At 42.1% G+C, this 16,286-nt stretch overlaps 2 protein-coding genes across 2 annotated transcripts in view; one reads left to right on the top strand and one right to left on the bottom strand.

The window, feature by feature from the left end:
- The window catches only part of LOC147326897 (sodium channel protein type 4 subunit alpha B-like), a 41,718-nt gene extending 31,898 nt beyond the window's left edge, over nt 1-9,820 (top strand). The window contains exons 24-27 of the mRNA XM_086302301.1: nt 301-916; nt 1,046-1,190; nt 4,886-4,957; nt 5,875-9,820. Of these exons, the coding sequence (XP_086158427.1) occupies nt 301-916; nt 1,046-1,190; nt 4,886-4,957; nt 5,875-5,997 (956 nt within the window). The 3' untranslated portion in view covers nt 5,998-9,820. The remainder of the gene's footprint in view (nt 1-300; nt 917-1,045; nt 1,191-4,885; nt 4,958-5,874) is intronic.
- A 584-nt stretch (nt 9,821-10,404) lies between these two features.
- The window catches only part of LOC147326894 (sodium channel protein type 4 subunit alpha B-like), a 93,731-nt gene continuing 87,849 nt past the window's right edge, over nt 10,405-16,286 (bottom strand). The window contains exon 32 of the mRNA XM_086302300.1: nt 10,405-12,108. Within this exon, the coding sequence (XP_086158426.1) occupies nt 12,007-12,108 (102 nt within the window). The 3' untranslated portion in view covers nt 10,405-12,006. The remainder of the gene's footprint in view (nt 12,109-16,286) is intronic.

Genomic DNA, 16,286 nt, shown 5'->3' with positions numbered 1-16,286 from the left:
GTGCACATTCCCTATATTTCATCCAGCTGTTATTTATCTTCTATTGATGTACCACTGTATGTATACCCCCACTTTATATTTATGAATACTCAGTGATTTTATTTTCTAAAATACGCTCTGATGTTTTATTTCTTATTTTATCTGTATTTTTGTTTAACCAGCTTTTCTCAATTCTTAGCTTATTTGTACTCTGTTATGGTCTCATATCTGTTATGTTTAAACATTTTTATGAAGCACTTTGGTGTACCTTCGGTCTTAAATGTGCTATACAAATAGTTGTTGTTGTTGTTGTTGTTGCAGGTCTCTTCTTAGCTGACATCTTGGAAAAATATTTCGGCAGTCCCTCTCTCTTTTCTGTTATGCGATTGGGTCGTTTGTTCACCTTATGTGGAGCATTCCCTCACATTCGGTTTGCCAGAAGGATCTGGATGCTGATTATGGGCTTTGTGATGTCACTTCCTGCCCTTTTCAACATCGGCCTGCTCTTCTTCCTAATTGTGTACACATTCTCCATCATTGGGATGTTTAACTTTGCCTACGTGAAGCATGAGATGATGATCGATGACATGTTTAACTTCAAGACATTTGGAAACAGCATCATCAGCATGACTATGATCACCACGTCCTCGGGGTGGGACTGCCTGTTGAGTCCCATCATGAACACGCCTCCAGACTGCGACTTGCGATTACCTGAGCCTGGTAACTGCGCCAACCCGACGGTGGGGATTGTTTTCTTCAGCTCCTACATCCTCCTCTTCTGCCTGCTGGTGATCCACCTGTTCATCGTTGTCATCCTGGAGCTCTTCAACACAGCGAGCCCTGAGGACGCTGAGATGCTGAGTGATGATCACCTCCAGATGTTTTATGAAACCTGGAGGAGATTTGACCCCAGTGGCTCGCAGGTCATACAGTACAGGTGAGACTGAGCTCGGTGATGGTTTCTAACCTTAACACTAATCAAAAATGGTTCTGCACTATAATGGACTCCACTGTAACAGTCTAATAGTCTCTAATGGACTTTAATATTTTCTAATGTGTTCCCCAGTGAGCTGGCAGACTTCTGTGATGGTCTCCAGGATCCTTTGAGGATTCCCAAACCAAACACCATAAAACTGACTCACTTGAATCTGCCTCTGTTTCCTGGAGACCAGATCAGCTGTTTGGATGTTCTGCGCACAATTACTACACAGGTAAGGTCACCTGGGACGGGCTGCCAACATTTTGATATGTTTCTTAAACTCTGTTTGCTTAAACTAAAACCACTCTAAAGTCTTCTCCTTAAATGTTTACTGAAGAATTTTAGGTTTCCTCTTTATTTTCATCTTGTTAATCAACCAAAGACCCACACATTCATTTGAAAGCCTGATGCTTAGCCTCGTCCACCCCAGCTGTAAAACTCAGAAACCAGTCTTACTTGTTATCATCTATCGTCCACCTGGGCCTTACACAGAGTTTCTGTCTGATTTCTCAGACTTTTTATCTGATTTAGTTCTGAGCTCAGATAAAATAATTATTGTGGGTGATTTTAACATCCATGTAGATGCTAAAAATGACAGCCTCAACATGGCATTTAATCTGTTGTTTGACTCAATTGGCTTCTGTCAAACTGTAAAAGAACCCACCCACCACTTTAATCACACTCTAGATCTTGTTTTAAGTGGGAAGAAAACCTCCGGGCCCAAACAGGCTGAGGGAGGTGTAGCCATGTGTTGCTACCAGGTAGGCATGACTAAAGATACGCTGAGGAAAAGAGTCAGAGATTATATGCCTACTGAAGGATATACCCTGGTCAAAAAAACAACACCAAGATTCCTCACAGCATTACTGGTGGCAAAAGCATTGCCCTCCAGAGTAAGAATCTGCTTAGATACCATGGTACTAAAATTTTTTGTATAACGTACAATACCCTCAGTTTAATCTGAATTTAGAAGCAGAAAATTAGAGGTCATCCAGGTCTGATGAAGACCCTCGAGAGGTTGGTTCTAAACCATCTGCGCCCCCTGGTGTTGTCTTCATTGGATCTGCAGTTTGCTTACCAGCCTGGCATCGGGGTGGAGGACGCCATCATCGACCTCCTGCACCGAGCTCTGACTCACCTGGAGAAGCCTGGAAGCACTGTGAGGATCATGTTCTTTGATTTCTCCAGTGCTTTCAACACCATCCAGCCACAACTTCTGAGGGACAAGCTGGAGCTATCAGGAATGGACCACCACATGTCCCAGTGGATACTGGACTACCTCACAGGACGCCCACAGTATGTGAGGACACAGGGCTGTCTCTGACACGCTGGTCTGCAGTCCGGGGGCCCCACAGGGAACTGTGCTGGCACCGTTCCTCTTCACCCTCTACACTGCAGACTTCTCCATCAACTCCCCACGCTGCCACCTACAGAAGTTCTCTGACGACTCTGCCATAGTCGGCCTCATCACAGGTGAGGACGACTCAGAGTACAGACAGCGGACTCTGGACTTTGTGGACTGGTGCCAGCAGAACCACCTGTTGATCAACGCCGGGAAAACCAAGGAGTTGGTGGTGGACGTCCGGAGATGCAGACCCACCACACTGACACCGGTGAACATCCATTGGGATAGTGGACTCCCACCTGGTGGGAGTTATGGGGTGTCTGGCCCATTGTGGATAGGTACCTAGGTGTTCACCTAAATAATAAACTGGACTGATGCTCTTTACAGGAAGGGTCAGAGCAGACTCTACCTGCTGAGGCGGCTGAGGTCATTTGGAGTCCAGGGAGCGCTTTTAAAGACCTTCTATGACTCTGTGGTGGCATCTGTCATTTTTTACAGTGTGGTATGTTGGAGCAGCAGTTTATCGGCAGCTGAGAGGAAGAGGTTGGATAAACTCATCAGGAAGGCCGGCTCTGTTCTGGGATGCACCCTGGACCCAGTGCAGGTGGTGGGAGACAGAAGGACTCTGTCCATCAGAGATGTTATTTTGGCCAGAGTCTCCCAGCCCATGCATGTAAATGTTGCTGAACTGCAGAGCTGCTTCAGTGACAGACTGCTGCATCCTCGATGCATGAAGGAGCGTTTCCGCAGGTCCTTCCTCCCTGCAGCTGTCAGACCCAGCCAGGCTTGTTTTCTATGAGCCTGGGCCACATAAACCAAACCACAATCGAGCCAGATATGGCATGCCATCGCATAAACAGTGCCAGCTATGCCAAGCCTGGCCCATATCTGGATGACACACGTCTTATCATGCCAGAAGTCAGCCAGCAGTGCCGGCTTGATGCCAGATCCGGGCCAGACCTGCTTGCTATGTGGGAGGAGGATCACACTCCTCAGCCTCCCTGGGAAAGTCTATGCCAGGGTGCTGGAAAGGAGAGTTTGTCCGCTAGTCTAACCTCAGATACAGGAGGAACAATGCGGTTTTCGTCCTGGTCGTGGAACACTGGACCAGCTCTTTATCCTCTGAAGGATACTTGAGGGTGCATGGGAGTTTCCCCAACCAGTCCACATGTGTTTTGTGGACTTGGAGAAGGCATTCGACCGTGTCCCTCAGGGTGTCCGGTGGGAGGTGCTGCGGGACTCTGGGGTGTCTGGCCCATTGCTACGGGCCATTCGATCCCTATATAACCGTTGCAAGAGCTTGGTTCGGATTGCCGGCAATAAGTCGGACTCGTTCCCGGTGGGCGATGGGCTCCGCCAGGGCTGCCCTTTGTCTCCGGTTCTGTTCATAATTTTTATGGATAGGATTTCTAGGCGCAGCCAAGTGGCGGAGGGCTTTCACTTAGGTGGCTTCAGAATCTCATTTCTGCTTTTCGCGGATGATATACGACGAGGGTATACGACTGTGGAACTCTCTTCATTATAATTTAAAGAATTGTATAAGTTTACATTGTTTTAAAGTGTTACATGCTTAAAACGATAACTCAATATGAAGAATGCGAATGAAATTGGAGTTCATTGAAAAAGGATCCTTTATAATTTTTTGTTTTATTTATTTAATTTTATTTTTCTCCCTGTTACTATGTGGAGTGGTATATTCTGATTGTAAATTTGTTGTTTGGTTTGGGTTAGGACCGGAGAGAAATGTTAATATTAGTTTGTTCCCTGATTTTTGGTGCCCACTTGTAATATAAGTTGGATTGTAGATAGGGGGCAGGGTTTAATAAGAATATTTTCTTCTTCCTGCTCCTTTTCACACATGGTTGTAGTGCTTTGTTGATAGAAAGTGTGGTTGGTTTGTTTGATCTGTTATACCAAGTGTGAAATAAATAAATAAATGAAATGAAATGAAATGATGTGGTTCTGTTGGCTTCATCGGGTGATGGCCTCCAGCTCACACTGGAACGGTTCGCAGCCGATTGTGAAGCAATGAGGATCAGCACCTCCAAATCTGAGGCCATGGTTCTCAGCTGGAAAAGGGTGGAGTGCCCAGGATGAGTTCCTGCCCCAAGCGGAGGAGTTCAAGTATCTCGGGGTCTTGGTTGCGAGTGATGGGAGAAGGGAGCCGGAGACGGATTGGTGCTGCGGCCGCAGTGATGCGGGCGCTGCACCGGTCCGTCGTGGTGAAGAGAGAGCTGAGCGTAAAAGCGAAGCTCTTGATTTGCCGGTTGATCTACGTCACTCATGCTCATTGATCAACAGCCACTGATCAATGAGTACCTTTCAAAGAGTGCTTGGAAAAGGCCGCAATTGCACCTAAAGGCCAGCGGCCACTCTTTCAGTGATGAGGATGTACACATCCTGGACTTTCCTTTTTAATAAATAAATTTTTCCTTCAATACAGAAAACTTTAAAGGCCTTCTTAACCTCACCTAAGGACAAAAAAGGAATCATACTTATGGTGGCCCAGGTGGCCTGTTGATAAACTATAACTATTGCTTGTATTATTCTTATTGTGATTTTTGATGTTGTTGTGTTTGCAGGCGTTTGATGAACCAGCAGAGGTGGATGCCCTCAAAGCCAAACTGGATGAAATAGTCAGGATTCACAGCCAGGTTCTATTCTATTCTATTCTATTCTATTCTATTCTATTCTATATATTAGTGAACTTTAAAAACACATCATTGCAACAGATTTTTTGCAACAGGTTAATGAGAGAAAATAAATTAAAAGTCAGAGCTTCAGGTTTGATTTTATTCAGCATGAAAAAAATAGTTGTCTCAAACTTTTCAGCTGGACTATTGAAACACTTCAGTGATTATTCTTTGGATTATTTACATTTACGCATTTTAATACTTTTTAAGTTGTTTTTTAAGAATACTTTTAGACACGCCTTTTCACGTATTTGCTGTTTCCCAAAACCTAGGCCGCATCCTTCGGAGGACCCGGCCTTTGTGGGCTACGTGGGCTTGGTCCTCAGGAGGCCGGTAAGCTGGAAATGAGCGGCTGTGAAATTGGACAGTCTAGCCTTCTTGATTTGTTCCCGCCCTTACTTCCGCATATTTCTGGTCGCTAGCACCACAGCGTGAAAACGTTATAAAAATGGGCCCAAAAATGTTGCTCTTTTTCCAGGCACTTTATAGAAAGATTATTTTAATTATAAAAAAAACTCTATGCAAATGCCCAAAGCCCTTCAACACAACTGCTATAAAAATTTAACTTTTGCTCCACTAGATTTTCAGAACCTACCATAAAAATAAGGGACTGTCCTTTTTTGTAAGAAATCTTATAAATCCAGCAGGGGATCAAATAATTATAGCCCCACTGTATTTTAGATGGTTGCTGGGTCTCAATAAAGCTTAAGGAACACACTTGCAGAGAGGTCACAGACACATAACTTACCACTATTTTTTTTTAAAATCAATCAGGCCAATTGAATCTTTAAATAACTAAGGACACTGTGCCAAAACTAACTAGGTCAATAAAACTACATGAAGCAGAGATTCTAACTGGTGAGTCCCGTTTTCCACAGGTGTCACGTGAATCAACCACCACCTCGCCAGCACAGGAGGAGACAGACATGATCCAGAAACATGTGCAAGGTGGAGATGCTGAGCAAATGGTAGTCCAGGCTGTGGGCAGAGAATTACAGTGAGATGATAATCTACTTCTACCTCCTTCCTTCGTTCTCCTGTTAGTGAACTCGACTCTTCTTCTGCGAGGACTCAGTGACACCAGATCAGAGCAAAATGTGTAAGAAAAATGTGCAAGTGTGCTTCTTCTCATTCTCGATGATGCCAAAGATTTTTCCCTTCTGACAGTTCGGTTTGTGTGGGGGCAATTACCTGAGACCCACATAAACACCAGTTATTTTACTAACACTTATTAACCCTTATTATGAGTTATTATTGTGACAGGAATAAAACCAGTTCTGCATATACAAACAAACATTATGTTAAACTACAACAACAAAACTACCAAAGAGAGGAGAAGAAGGAGCTGAAGCTGATTTTATTACATTACGAACTTTGATTATATGATTTATAGTGAAATAAAAAATATTTCCATCCATCCATCCATCAGTCCATACTCTACTGCGCGTCCTCCCCACCCAAACCTCAGCCGAGAACATTTCTGAAACCTGAGAGCAGTGTTGCCAACTCCTCAGTAAGGAAAATCGCTATTGGCGGTCCTAAAAGTCGCTAGAAGTCGCTAAATGACGTCATTGCCTAATTTGCATAATTGGTCATGCTAATGTAATTGTAACCTTCACTGTTGGAGAGAGAAATAACATTGTGGAAGAGACATAAAGTGAGTAAAAAACATCCTAAAGGCATTTAGAGTTTATTTAGAACTACAAATTAAATTTATTTTAGCAATTATTGTTTTTTTAATGTCACAATTCCAACCCTGCTCCTTTACCCGGGCTTGGACCGGCAAAAGTGACCCGAAATAAGCACTCTGGTGGAGTTACTTTGTGTGTGTGTTTATAAGTAGTTTTAAACCTTGTGATCCACAAAACAGCATAAGAGTAAAAGAGTAAAAGAAGAACTGACTGCGTTACAGCACCCGCTGCTTGTTGAGAGTAAAAGCGATATGCGACTTTTTTTTAGAAAAAAAGTCACTAAGGGGTCTGAAAACTCGCTAAATATAGCGACAAAGTCGCTAAGTTGGCAACACTGCCTGAGAGCACTGCGTCAGGTTTCTGGACTTGCTGAAGCCCGTGCTCCAGCTCCACCCACGGTTTGCCTGGTTTTAAACAAAACTTTTATTCTTCGGGACTTTTTCAGTTCCTGTGATCTGGATTTTCTGTGACTGAGATGTGTCTCAATGAGTCCAGTGCTATATCTGAACTTTTACCAGTCGATTGTTGCTATTTTAACTCACCATGAACGTCGGGCAGAGGTGGAGGCACAGGATTACAAATGGAAGCAGTGCTATTATTAAATTCTGTTCTTTTGAATTCTTTTGGCAACAGAGAAAGACTGGACTCAGAGTGGTCAAGCTCCAAAAATGATCTTTATTTTACATTTCTGGAAATGGAGACCCGTCACACGAACACACACACTCTGGTCTGAATTCTTTGCCAGCTAAATCCGTATATATATTTCTGCACTGCATCACACCGACACACAGTTTACTTAATACGCCTGTGCAGCTCTGCACTAAAACTTCCTGTTCTCTGCAAAAGCAGTTTCCTGTCAGTACTCTGTGACATTGTGCTCAAACTGGCGTTCTCCTAGTCTGGCCTCTATAAAACAATATAAACAGAAAATAAGCATTAAGAATATATATTTATATCGTAACACTTTCTACAGCCTTCGTTCTCCAGCTTTGAACTTACCTCGTTTGAGGTGAGTCGCACAGACCCGGTTTTCTGCGCTATCATCTATCGCCCCCCGAAATACACTAAGAATTTCATAAATGACGTTTCTGATTTTTTTAGCTGGGATTATGCCCAAAGTGTTCTTATTATTGGAGATTTTAATATACATGTATGTTGTCCTGATAAGCCACTGGTAAAGGACTTTTTAAGCCTTATTGACTCTTTTAGCCTGGTACAGTCCGTGCCTGGCCCTACACATGAGCACGGACACAAACTGGACCTTGTCCTGTCATATGGTCTGCCTGTCACTAACTTGGAGATTTGTGACTGTGCACTCTCATATCATATGCCTGTGTTATTCAACATTGGTTTTACACATACTGCAGTTAAACCTGGCGCTCCTGCTTGGCGCTGTCGGGTTATTAACCCCTCCACTGCTGCGCAGTTTTTTTGCTGCTTTTAATCAGCTCCGTGGCCCTTCTGACTTTGTTTCCTCTGACACAGAAGAGCTTAATTCCTGGTTTTATTCTTGCTGTCAAACAGTCTTGGACTCTGTGGCTCCTTTAAAAACCAGGCAGCCGAAGGCTAAACCTGAGCCTTGGTTTAATGAGAGCAGTCGGGTTGTTAAGAGGGAATGTCGTCGAGCAGAACAGAGATTGAAAAAGGATAAACTGCAGGAGTCATTTCAAATTCTCAAATTCTGCTGGCATCGCTACCAGAACACTGTTAAAGAGGCAAAAAGGGAATATTTTGCAAATATTGTTTCTTTCGACAGTCATAACCCACATGTGTTGTTTAGGACCATTGACACTGTTCTTGATACTCCACTGAATGTCTGTTTGGAAGTTTCTCCTGATATTTGCAATACTTTTCTGAGTTTTTTTCTTGAACAGGTTGGCACCACCAGGGCTCTGATCAAAGCTCCTGACTCTGACCCCTCTGTCTCTGACATTCTCCACTTTAGAGGATGTGGTTCACCATATTAAGCCCGCAGGTTCCCCTCGGGATCCTGTCCCCCCACAAAGACATTTTTCCTAGTATAGGCAGTATGTCCTTGACATTATTAACAGCAGTTTGTCTTCTGGTATGGTTCCTGCAAATTTCAAACATGCAGTAGTGCAGCCACTGCTTCAGAAACCTGGCCTTGATCACAAGGTATTAGCTAATTATAGGCCTATTTCCAAGCTGCCTTTACTTTCCAACGTTTTAGAGAAAATTGTTTTTTGTCAACTGAAGTATTTTCTAGATGAAAACAGTATCCATCCTTAGAAGGCATGGGACCTCTTTTCATTGTTACGCTGATGACTGCCACATTTATTTGCCACTAAAGCAGAAGGATGGCCTCTCCATTAAACCTCTCTTGGCATTTCTAGATAACAGTAAAACCTGGTTGGCCTTAAACTTTTTATTATTATTATATTAAACAATAATATTTTAAACCTGTTATTACTGACAGCCAAATTAGAGCAGTGAAGTCCATTTTTTATCATGTAAGGCGACTGGCAGGTGTGAAATCTTCTTTCTGGGCAGCACACTGATCCATGCTTTTATTTTATCCTGTCTGGACCACTGTAACTCCCTTTATGTGAAGGTCAGGCAGTCGTTGCTCTCACATCTGCAGCTGTTTCAAAATGCCGCTGCATAAAATGCATCGTCACATAATCACCAGTTAACAATATGCACCTGAGGCTACAGTCTATCCTGTTGATTAGCACACACATATGATCTTTCGTTCACGTTTTCTGACTCACTGACCTTAGGATTTTAGGTTGTTTAAGTTAAAACTTCAAAATAACTGCCTGTGGGGATTTCCAAATGGACTTTAGTTCAACTAATGTGTTTCTCAAAACATTCAAATGTTTAATATCTTTCTCAGAATTTTATTGTCTTTGTCCTTCAAACGCTCCTCAGTAACAGAACATATGGCAGTGTGCTTTTCTGGTCCCAATGTGCTCATGTGGCATGTCTTCACGTAGTCTACTAACACAACTCACCTTCAGGAAGTATCCAATCCGATTATATGAATAACACCTACATAGCAGACTGCATGATTATTCGATTGATTGGTTATTCTTCATGTAACTGTTGCTTTTTTGTGTCTGTTGTGAACCATCATCTTATATAATAATGTTAATAAAGGTATATATTAAAATATTCTAATATACTAGTTATTAAAGCATTTGTATTTCTCTACATCATAGGTGTCAAACTCTGGCCCGCGGGCCAAATTTGGCCCGCAGCCTAATTACATTTGGCCCGCGAAGCCATGCCAAATTACAATTAGAGCTGGCCTACTGGTATTATACAGCTAATATATCTATTGTTTAGTATTAAGCTTTGCTTGTTCCATATTCAGTTTTTCAGCAAAACGTGTTTGAGTCCATAAGAAAAGATTCATTCTTATATCTGGAGGAAGATTTTTTTTCAATAAATATTAATGTTAGCCCGCGACTTTGTTCCAGTTTTGAATTTTGGCCCACTGTGTGTTTGAGTTTGACATCCCTGCTCTACATTTACATGTATTTTTAAAAAAATGTTTGTAAACACAAGTCTAACTCACAATAAACACATGCATATGAAAACACGTGCTTTGGATTTTGTCTGAACTGCCTGCCCCGCTCTGTGGGTTCCAAGCCTCGACTGACTGCTGAAAGTGTCAGGGTGGGAAACACACGGAGAGCAGCAGCTCAGGTTTGTTTAGTTCAAACTAAAGCTTAATAGATTTATTCTGGATTTCCTGTTATGGCAGCTGCCATGTACTATAATAAGTAGACAGTCAGCTTATTCAGAGAAAGTGCAGCAAGTGTTAAATGTGAAAGTTCATGACGGCACAATAAGAAAAAGACTGAACAAGTATGGTATCTTCCAGTGTTGGGAAGGTTACTTTTAAAATGTATTCCATTACAGAATACAGATTACATGCCCTAAAATGTATTCTGTAACGTATTCCGTTACGTTACTCAATGACAGTAACGTATTCTGAATACTTTGGATTACTTAATATATTATCATGCTTTTTACAACAACGTGAATGTACTATTGCTGTGTGATTTATTACTATTACTGAAGGTCCGCGACTCCGAACTGTAGTAAAGGGACCTCTGACTAATACGGCGGGGTCCCTGTCGGCTCGTAGCCAAAAAATAGCTTTACTTTGTTGTGTGGGTCAACTTTGCTAGCAGAGACAGAGAGAGGCGTTGAAAGGCTGCTCCAACGGAACTTATTGTTTCGGAGGAAAACACGAACACGGTGTACAGTCGAGTCTTAATAGCTTACTTACAGCTGGGCTCGTCAGGCTCTCTTCTTGGCTGCAGTGGTTATTATTATATTTACATGCTTCCAGCTCCCGTTTTTCCTCGATGACAACTCGTACCTTTCCACTCCCCTTTTTCTCCCTCCTCGCGCTCACAGACACATAACGTGTATGGCAGTCCATTCTCCCTGCAACACGGACTACACTGCCCATGATGCTACATTCTTTAGAGCTATGCTTGTAGCATTCTGCCTGTTAGCTTAGCACAACAACAACAACAGCGAAAAGGCGCTCTCTCACCCAGGAAACACACAGTCACAGAGAGAGAGAGAGCGTCGCCCTGTAACCATGGCAACCGTAACGCTGCCGCCTGGAACAACAGAACGTAGCTGTCAAACAAACCCAAACAGTCCTGACCCGCGACAATATGAAACAGGAAAGTACCGCAGTGTAATCCATTTATTTCAACAAAGTAACTGTATTCTGAATACCACCTTTTTAAACGGTAACTGTAACGGAATACAGTTACTCATATTTTGTCTTTGAAATACGTAACGTGGTACATGTATTCCGTTACTCCCCAACACTGGTATCTTCTCTCTAAAAGAACACGACTTAGGTTTGCAAAGCTGCACCTGACAAATCCCAAGACTTCTAGTACAACAAAACAGCCTTACGGACCTGGGATTCCCATTTCTACAGACGCTTGACAACACAGTGAAAGGGAGACTGCGCCTGAGATGGCAGCTAAAAAATGTTGTCATAAAAAATGTCCCATGTTGTACTCAAAGTCAGGGCCGGGACAGAAAGGGGTGAGAGAAGCCAAGCTACTGGAAGTTTACCACCAGAAACAGTGTTTTGGAAAGTAGAAGCATGCAGCACACAAGCATGCAGCACACAAGCATGCAGCACACATGCATGAGTGGTCGTTCTCTTTGCTTAAGGAATCCAGGTGAGTGACTGTCTTTTAAAAGATTGAAATCATTTCAGCAGTTGAAATTGCAAGTTACAGCTGTCTGCTTCACATGAAGGATGACCCTGTGAGCAGGTAATACAGTTTTATAACACAACAAAAACAAGTATTATTATCTCCTCTTGGGAATGACGCAGCTGGTCCTGCAGTCAGCCGATTGGATCTTCTCCTGCACTGCATCCACCACTGATGTCGTCTGCATCTGCTCCTTTTCCTGGAAAAAGGAAAAAAACACCTCACTCCCTGATATCCAGCCTGTTGTTTCTACTTATTTTCCAAGTCCGGGAAGTTCTGGCCCAGAAAAATATCCCCCTGACTCTAACCAGTAATGATGTTTGCAAATCCCTCTGCAGCTCAACATGTCACTCTCAGTAATTCAGTTTAATCACAGCTCTGAATGGACTTTTGACCCTCATTGCACAGTGCCAACTCTTAACGAGCACAATTCCAATGTTTATATAAAACTCACACAAAAACAGCTTTATTTAACCATTTTATTCCTAACAGCCTACAAGAAAAGTGTGAGACTACTTAGTCAGAAAAGAAGAAAAACAGCCAACGAGAAGTGACGCAGAGTCCAGTTCAGCTTTATTTATATTGATCCACGTCACAACAATACTCGTCTGAAAAAGCTTCACCCAGAGCCGACAGTATTAGAGACACGAGACAGAAGGACAGCTGACAGCTGGGTTAAAGTCATGAAGAGACCCAGTTCACATCCATGTTCGACTGAATATGTGTGAAGGTAGAAAACCACAAACAGGAGCAGCAGCTGACCTTCCTTCATTAATGAGTAAACAGCAAAAACACTGTTTTTAGTTTATGTTTTGTCTTGATTTACTGAATTTAGTCTAGTTTCCATTTGTTTCCACAGTGAGTTTGATCCTTTCAGTTTAGATTCTTGCACAGGGACAGTTTCCAGTGACCTGAGGGTCATTTATAAAAGCAGGAAGGAGCTGACAGAGCTCTTAAGATCTTTGTCTATGAGCTGTATTCATGTTTGTGTGAATATAAAGTTAGACTGCTGTAATGGAGGGTTCCAAGCAGAGGGGGCATACTTAATTCATTTTTATTTTCAAATCATTTGCATTTCTCTTTGTTTTCATCTCTCCTAAATTCTAGTTGTTTTTTTTTTTTTGTTTGAACATTATTTATTCATTTATTTTATTTGTTTATTTTTGAATGCAATTTAACAGTTCAGCAGGTTCAGGTGGTTCTAATCTCGGTGTTTCCAGGTGACTTCTTCAGTCTCGGCTGACTCCAAGTTTCCAACCTCATAAACAGTAATGACTGACTATTGCACCACTGAATGGACAATGGGCTGTGAGGTCAGTGTCTTGGTCATTAATATGCAAAATGTCATGGCCATTGACCAGGGGTGGAAAGTAACGAATTACATTTACTTGCATTACTGTAATTGAGTAGTTTTTTCTGTATTTGTACTTTTTAAAGTCATTTTTCAAGTCTGTAATTTTACTTTTACTTAAGTATATTTTTTTAAAAGTTTTGTAGTTCGCTACGTTTTCAATCACACCCTCTACTGAGTAAATTAAAAATAAAAAAAACATTGCGCTTCGGAAATACTGCAGGGAATGATGGGTAGTAGAACAAATTGGCGTTAAGGTCACGTTAAAGATGGAGTTTAACTGCCACTGCACTTTAATTTGTAAAGTTTTTCTTTTCACTAAAAAAGAACTACTTTGAGATTTATATCCCACTGTCTTTTTTTGCACTACTCAGAAGCGGCTGTCCTCCTGCTGACAGAAACGTAACTATGTAACTTTTACTCTGAGTACATTTTAAATGAGCTACTTTTTACTTTTACTTGAGTACATTTTTAGACAGGTAATTTTACTTGTACTTGAGTAAAATTTCAGCAAAGTAATAGTACTTTTACTTGAGTAAAATATTTTAGTACTCTTTACACCTCTGCCATTGACAATGGAGCAATGGTAACTGGTAATTCAGGGTCACCTGGTCCAGCCCTAACTATATGCTTTAGCAAAAAGGAAAGTTTGAAGCCTAATCTTGAAAGTAGAGATAGTGTCTGTCTCCCGAATCCAAACTGGAAGCTGGTTCCACAGAAGAGGGGCCTGAAAACTGAAGGCTCTGCCTCCCATTCTACTTTTAAATACTCTAGGAAGTAGGCCTGAAGAGCGAGAGCGAAGTGCTCTGTGGTTAAGTCAGTTTATTCATTGAGGGCAGGGCCGGCCCGTGGCATAGGCCGTATAGGCAAATGCTAAGGGCGCCGTCCATCAGGGGGCGCCACGCCAGTGCCACAAATGTTGAAAAGAAAAAAAAAAGTTGGTACTATTATTTCTAAATACAAAAAATAATCCCACGTTAATTAAAATGCAAAGTAAAGCTTATTTAATAGAAATATTATTTGTTACAACATTACGCCCCCCCCCCCCCCCCCCCCCCCTCCCGGCACGGTGCGCCCCCTCCCTTCCCGTATCATGGTTCCTTTTGGACGTCACCACATCAAAAAATCAACACAAGATGTCAAAACGGCCAAAACTGTCAGGTGGCCAGGGAAGAAAAAAGAGAAAAGAAGAGGAGGAGAAACGAGAAAAAGACAGAGGTAGGTAACGTTAGCCTACATGAAATTATTTGTCTGAATGTGATAGTAACCTAAATTTTTAGCATTAAGCTAATGTTACATGATTCGCTAATTGCTAATCAATAAATAGCTAGTTAACTGTTTTAACGTCAGTTAATATTGTGGAGGGGGCTAAATTGTTATGGAAAATAATAATGTAACGTTAGGTAATTACAGTACTCCCACCTTTCCCACCATTCCTCATTTGTATTCATCTTTTAACCAGGTGTTTTTTGTTTACATTGTTATTGCCTTCTGGTTAGCTAACGTTTACCCTGCAGGTAATAGTCACTTTTCCATCCATCCATCCATCCATCCATTTTCATCCGCTTTGTCCGGGGCCGGGTCGCGGGGGCAGCAGCCTAAGCAAAGTCAAAGCTAGTCACTTTTCCACCCCTGTATATATTATAGTTGTAAGCCTAGTTGTTAAAGCGCACATCATTAATGTTAATTAAGCAATATCACATGAGAGGGAATGCTGTTTTTTAATATGAGCACTGCTGTGATTCGGTCAAAGATAATCATAACATAACATTCTCATATGAGCATTTCACTGTAATGATGACAATAAATTGAATCTAATCTAATTTGCATATCAGTTAACATCATACATATATCTCTTTGGTTTTTCATTTATATTATATCATTTCATTTTATTCCTGGAATCATATGTTTTTATTATTAGACTTTAATACTCAGTGGTGTCACATACTCCTCTCTTCAGATGCACTGTTGAAGTTTCTAAATCCCACCCCTGGGCCATCTACCACATGGATAGTGTCAGGAGAAGACATACCACAAGTTAAAGAGCATTTCCTGGGCTTTCTTGTTGCAGAGGAATCAACAGGAGATCATTTGTCAACTCTCATCCTAAAACGGATAGAGGAGCTTAACATTCCTTTTGAAGACTGCAGAGGACAGTCCTATGACAATGGGGCCAACATGAAGGGAAAAAATAAAGGTGTTCAGGCAAGGTTGCTTCAAAAAAGGAGCTTTTTTGGTCCCATGTGGTGCCCACACTTTAAATCTGGTAGTAGCTGATGCTGCAAAAAGCTCACCAGATGCCCATGGCTACTTTGGGCATTTAGCAAAATTATTCAAGCTCCTCTCAGCCTCCACCCATAGGTGGGATGTTCTCCTGAAACATGTGAAAACCACCTTGAAATCATGGGCTGAGACCAGATGGGAAAGCAGGATAAAAAGCATTGAGGCAGTCAGATATCAGGCTCGACAAGTCAGAGAGGCTCTTCTGGAGGTGAGGGAAACAGCTACAGACCCTGTGGTCAGTGTTGAAGCCCAGTCTTTGGCTGAGGAGATTGGATCCTATCGTTTTTGCATTTGTACAGCCATCTGGTATGACATTCTCAGCAAGATCCAGTATGTGAGTAAACTCATGCAGTCGGCCTCCATGCAGCTAGATGTGGCTGTCGACTTGCTAAAGAAAACCAAAGATTCCCTCACCAGCTACAGAAACACTGGATTTTCTGATGCACAGACAACGGCAAAGGAGATGTGTGAAGAAATGAATGTGGAGGCTGAACTCAAACAAAAGCGATTGAGAACCACCAAAAGGCACTTCGGTTATGAGTCTCCAGATGAGCCCATACAAGATGCACTTAAAAAAATGGAAACCACATTTTTTTAATGTGGTAGTGGATACAGCCATCTCTTCACTTGATGAGAGATTTCAGAATACAAAATAAAGGGCTGCTACAGCAGTGCCAAACACTGAGTACTACTCTGACCCATGACAGCCAGCCGGACATTAATGGCACAGAACTTGCAATGGA

This window comes from Aulonocara sp. 'chitande type north' Nkhata Bay, linkage group LG7, assembly GCF_057382095.1.
Source record: "Aulonocara sp. 'chitande type north' Nkhata Bay isolate Kocher_YH1m ecotype deep benthic linkage group LG7, A_spYH_male_GT1.1, whole genome shotgun sequence".
Classification (NCBI taxonomy): Eukaryota; Metazoa; Chordata; class Actinopteri; order Cichliformes; family Cichlidae; genus Aulonocara; species Aulonocara sp. 'chitande type north' Nkhata Bay.
This window is presented reverse-complemented; position numbering and strand designations above follow the sequence as displayed.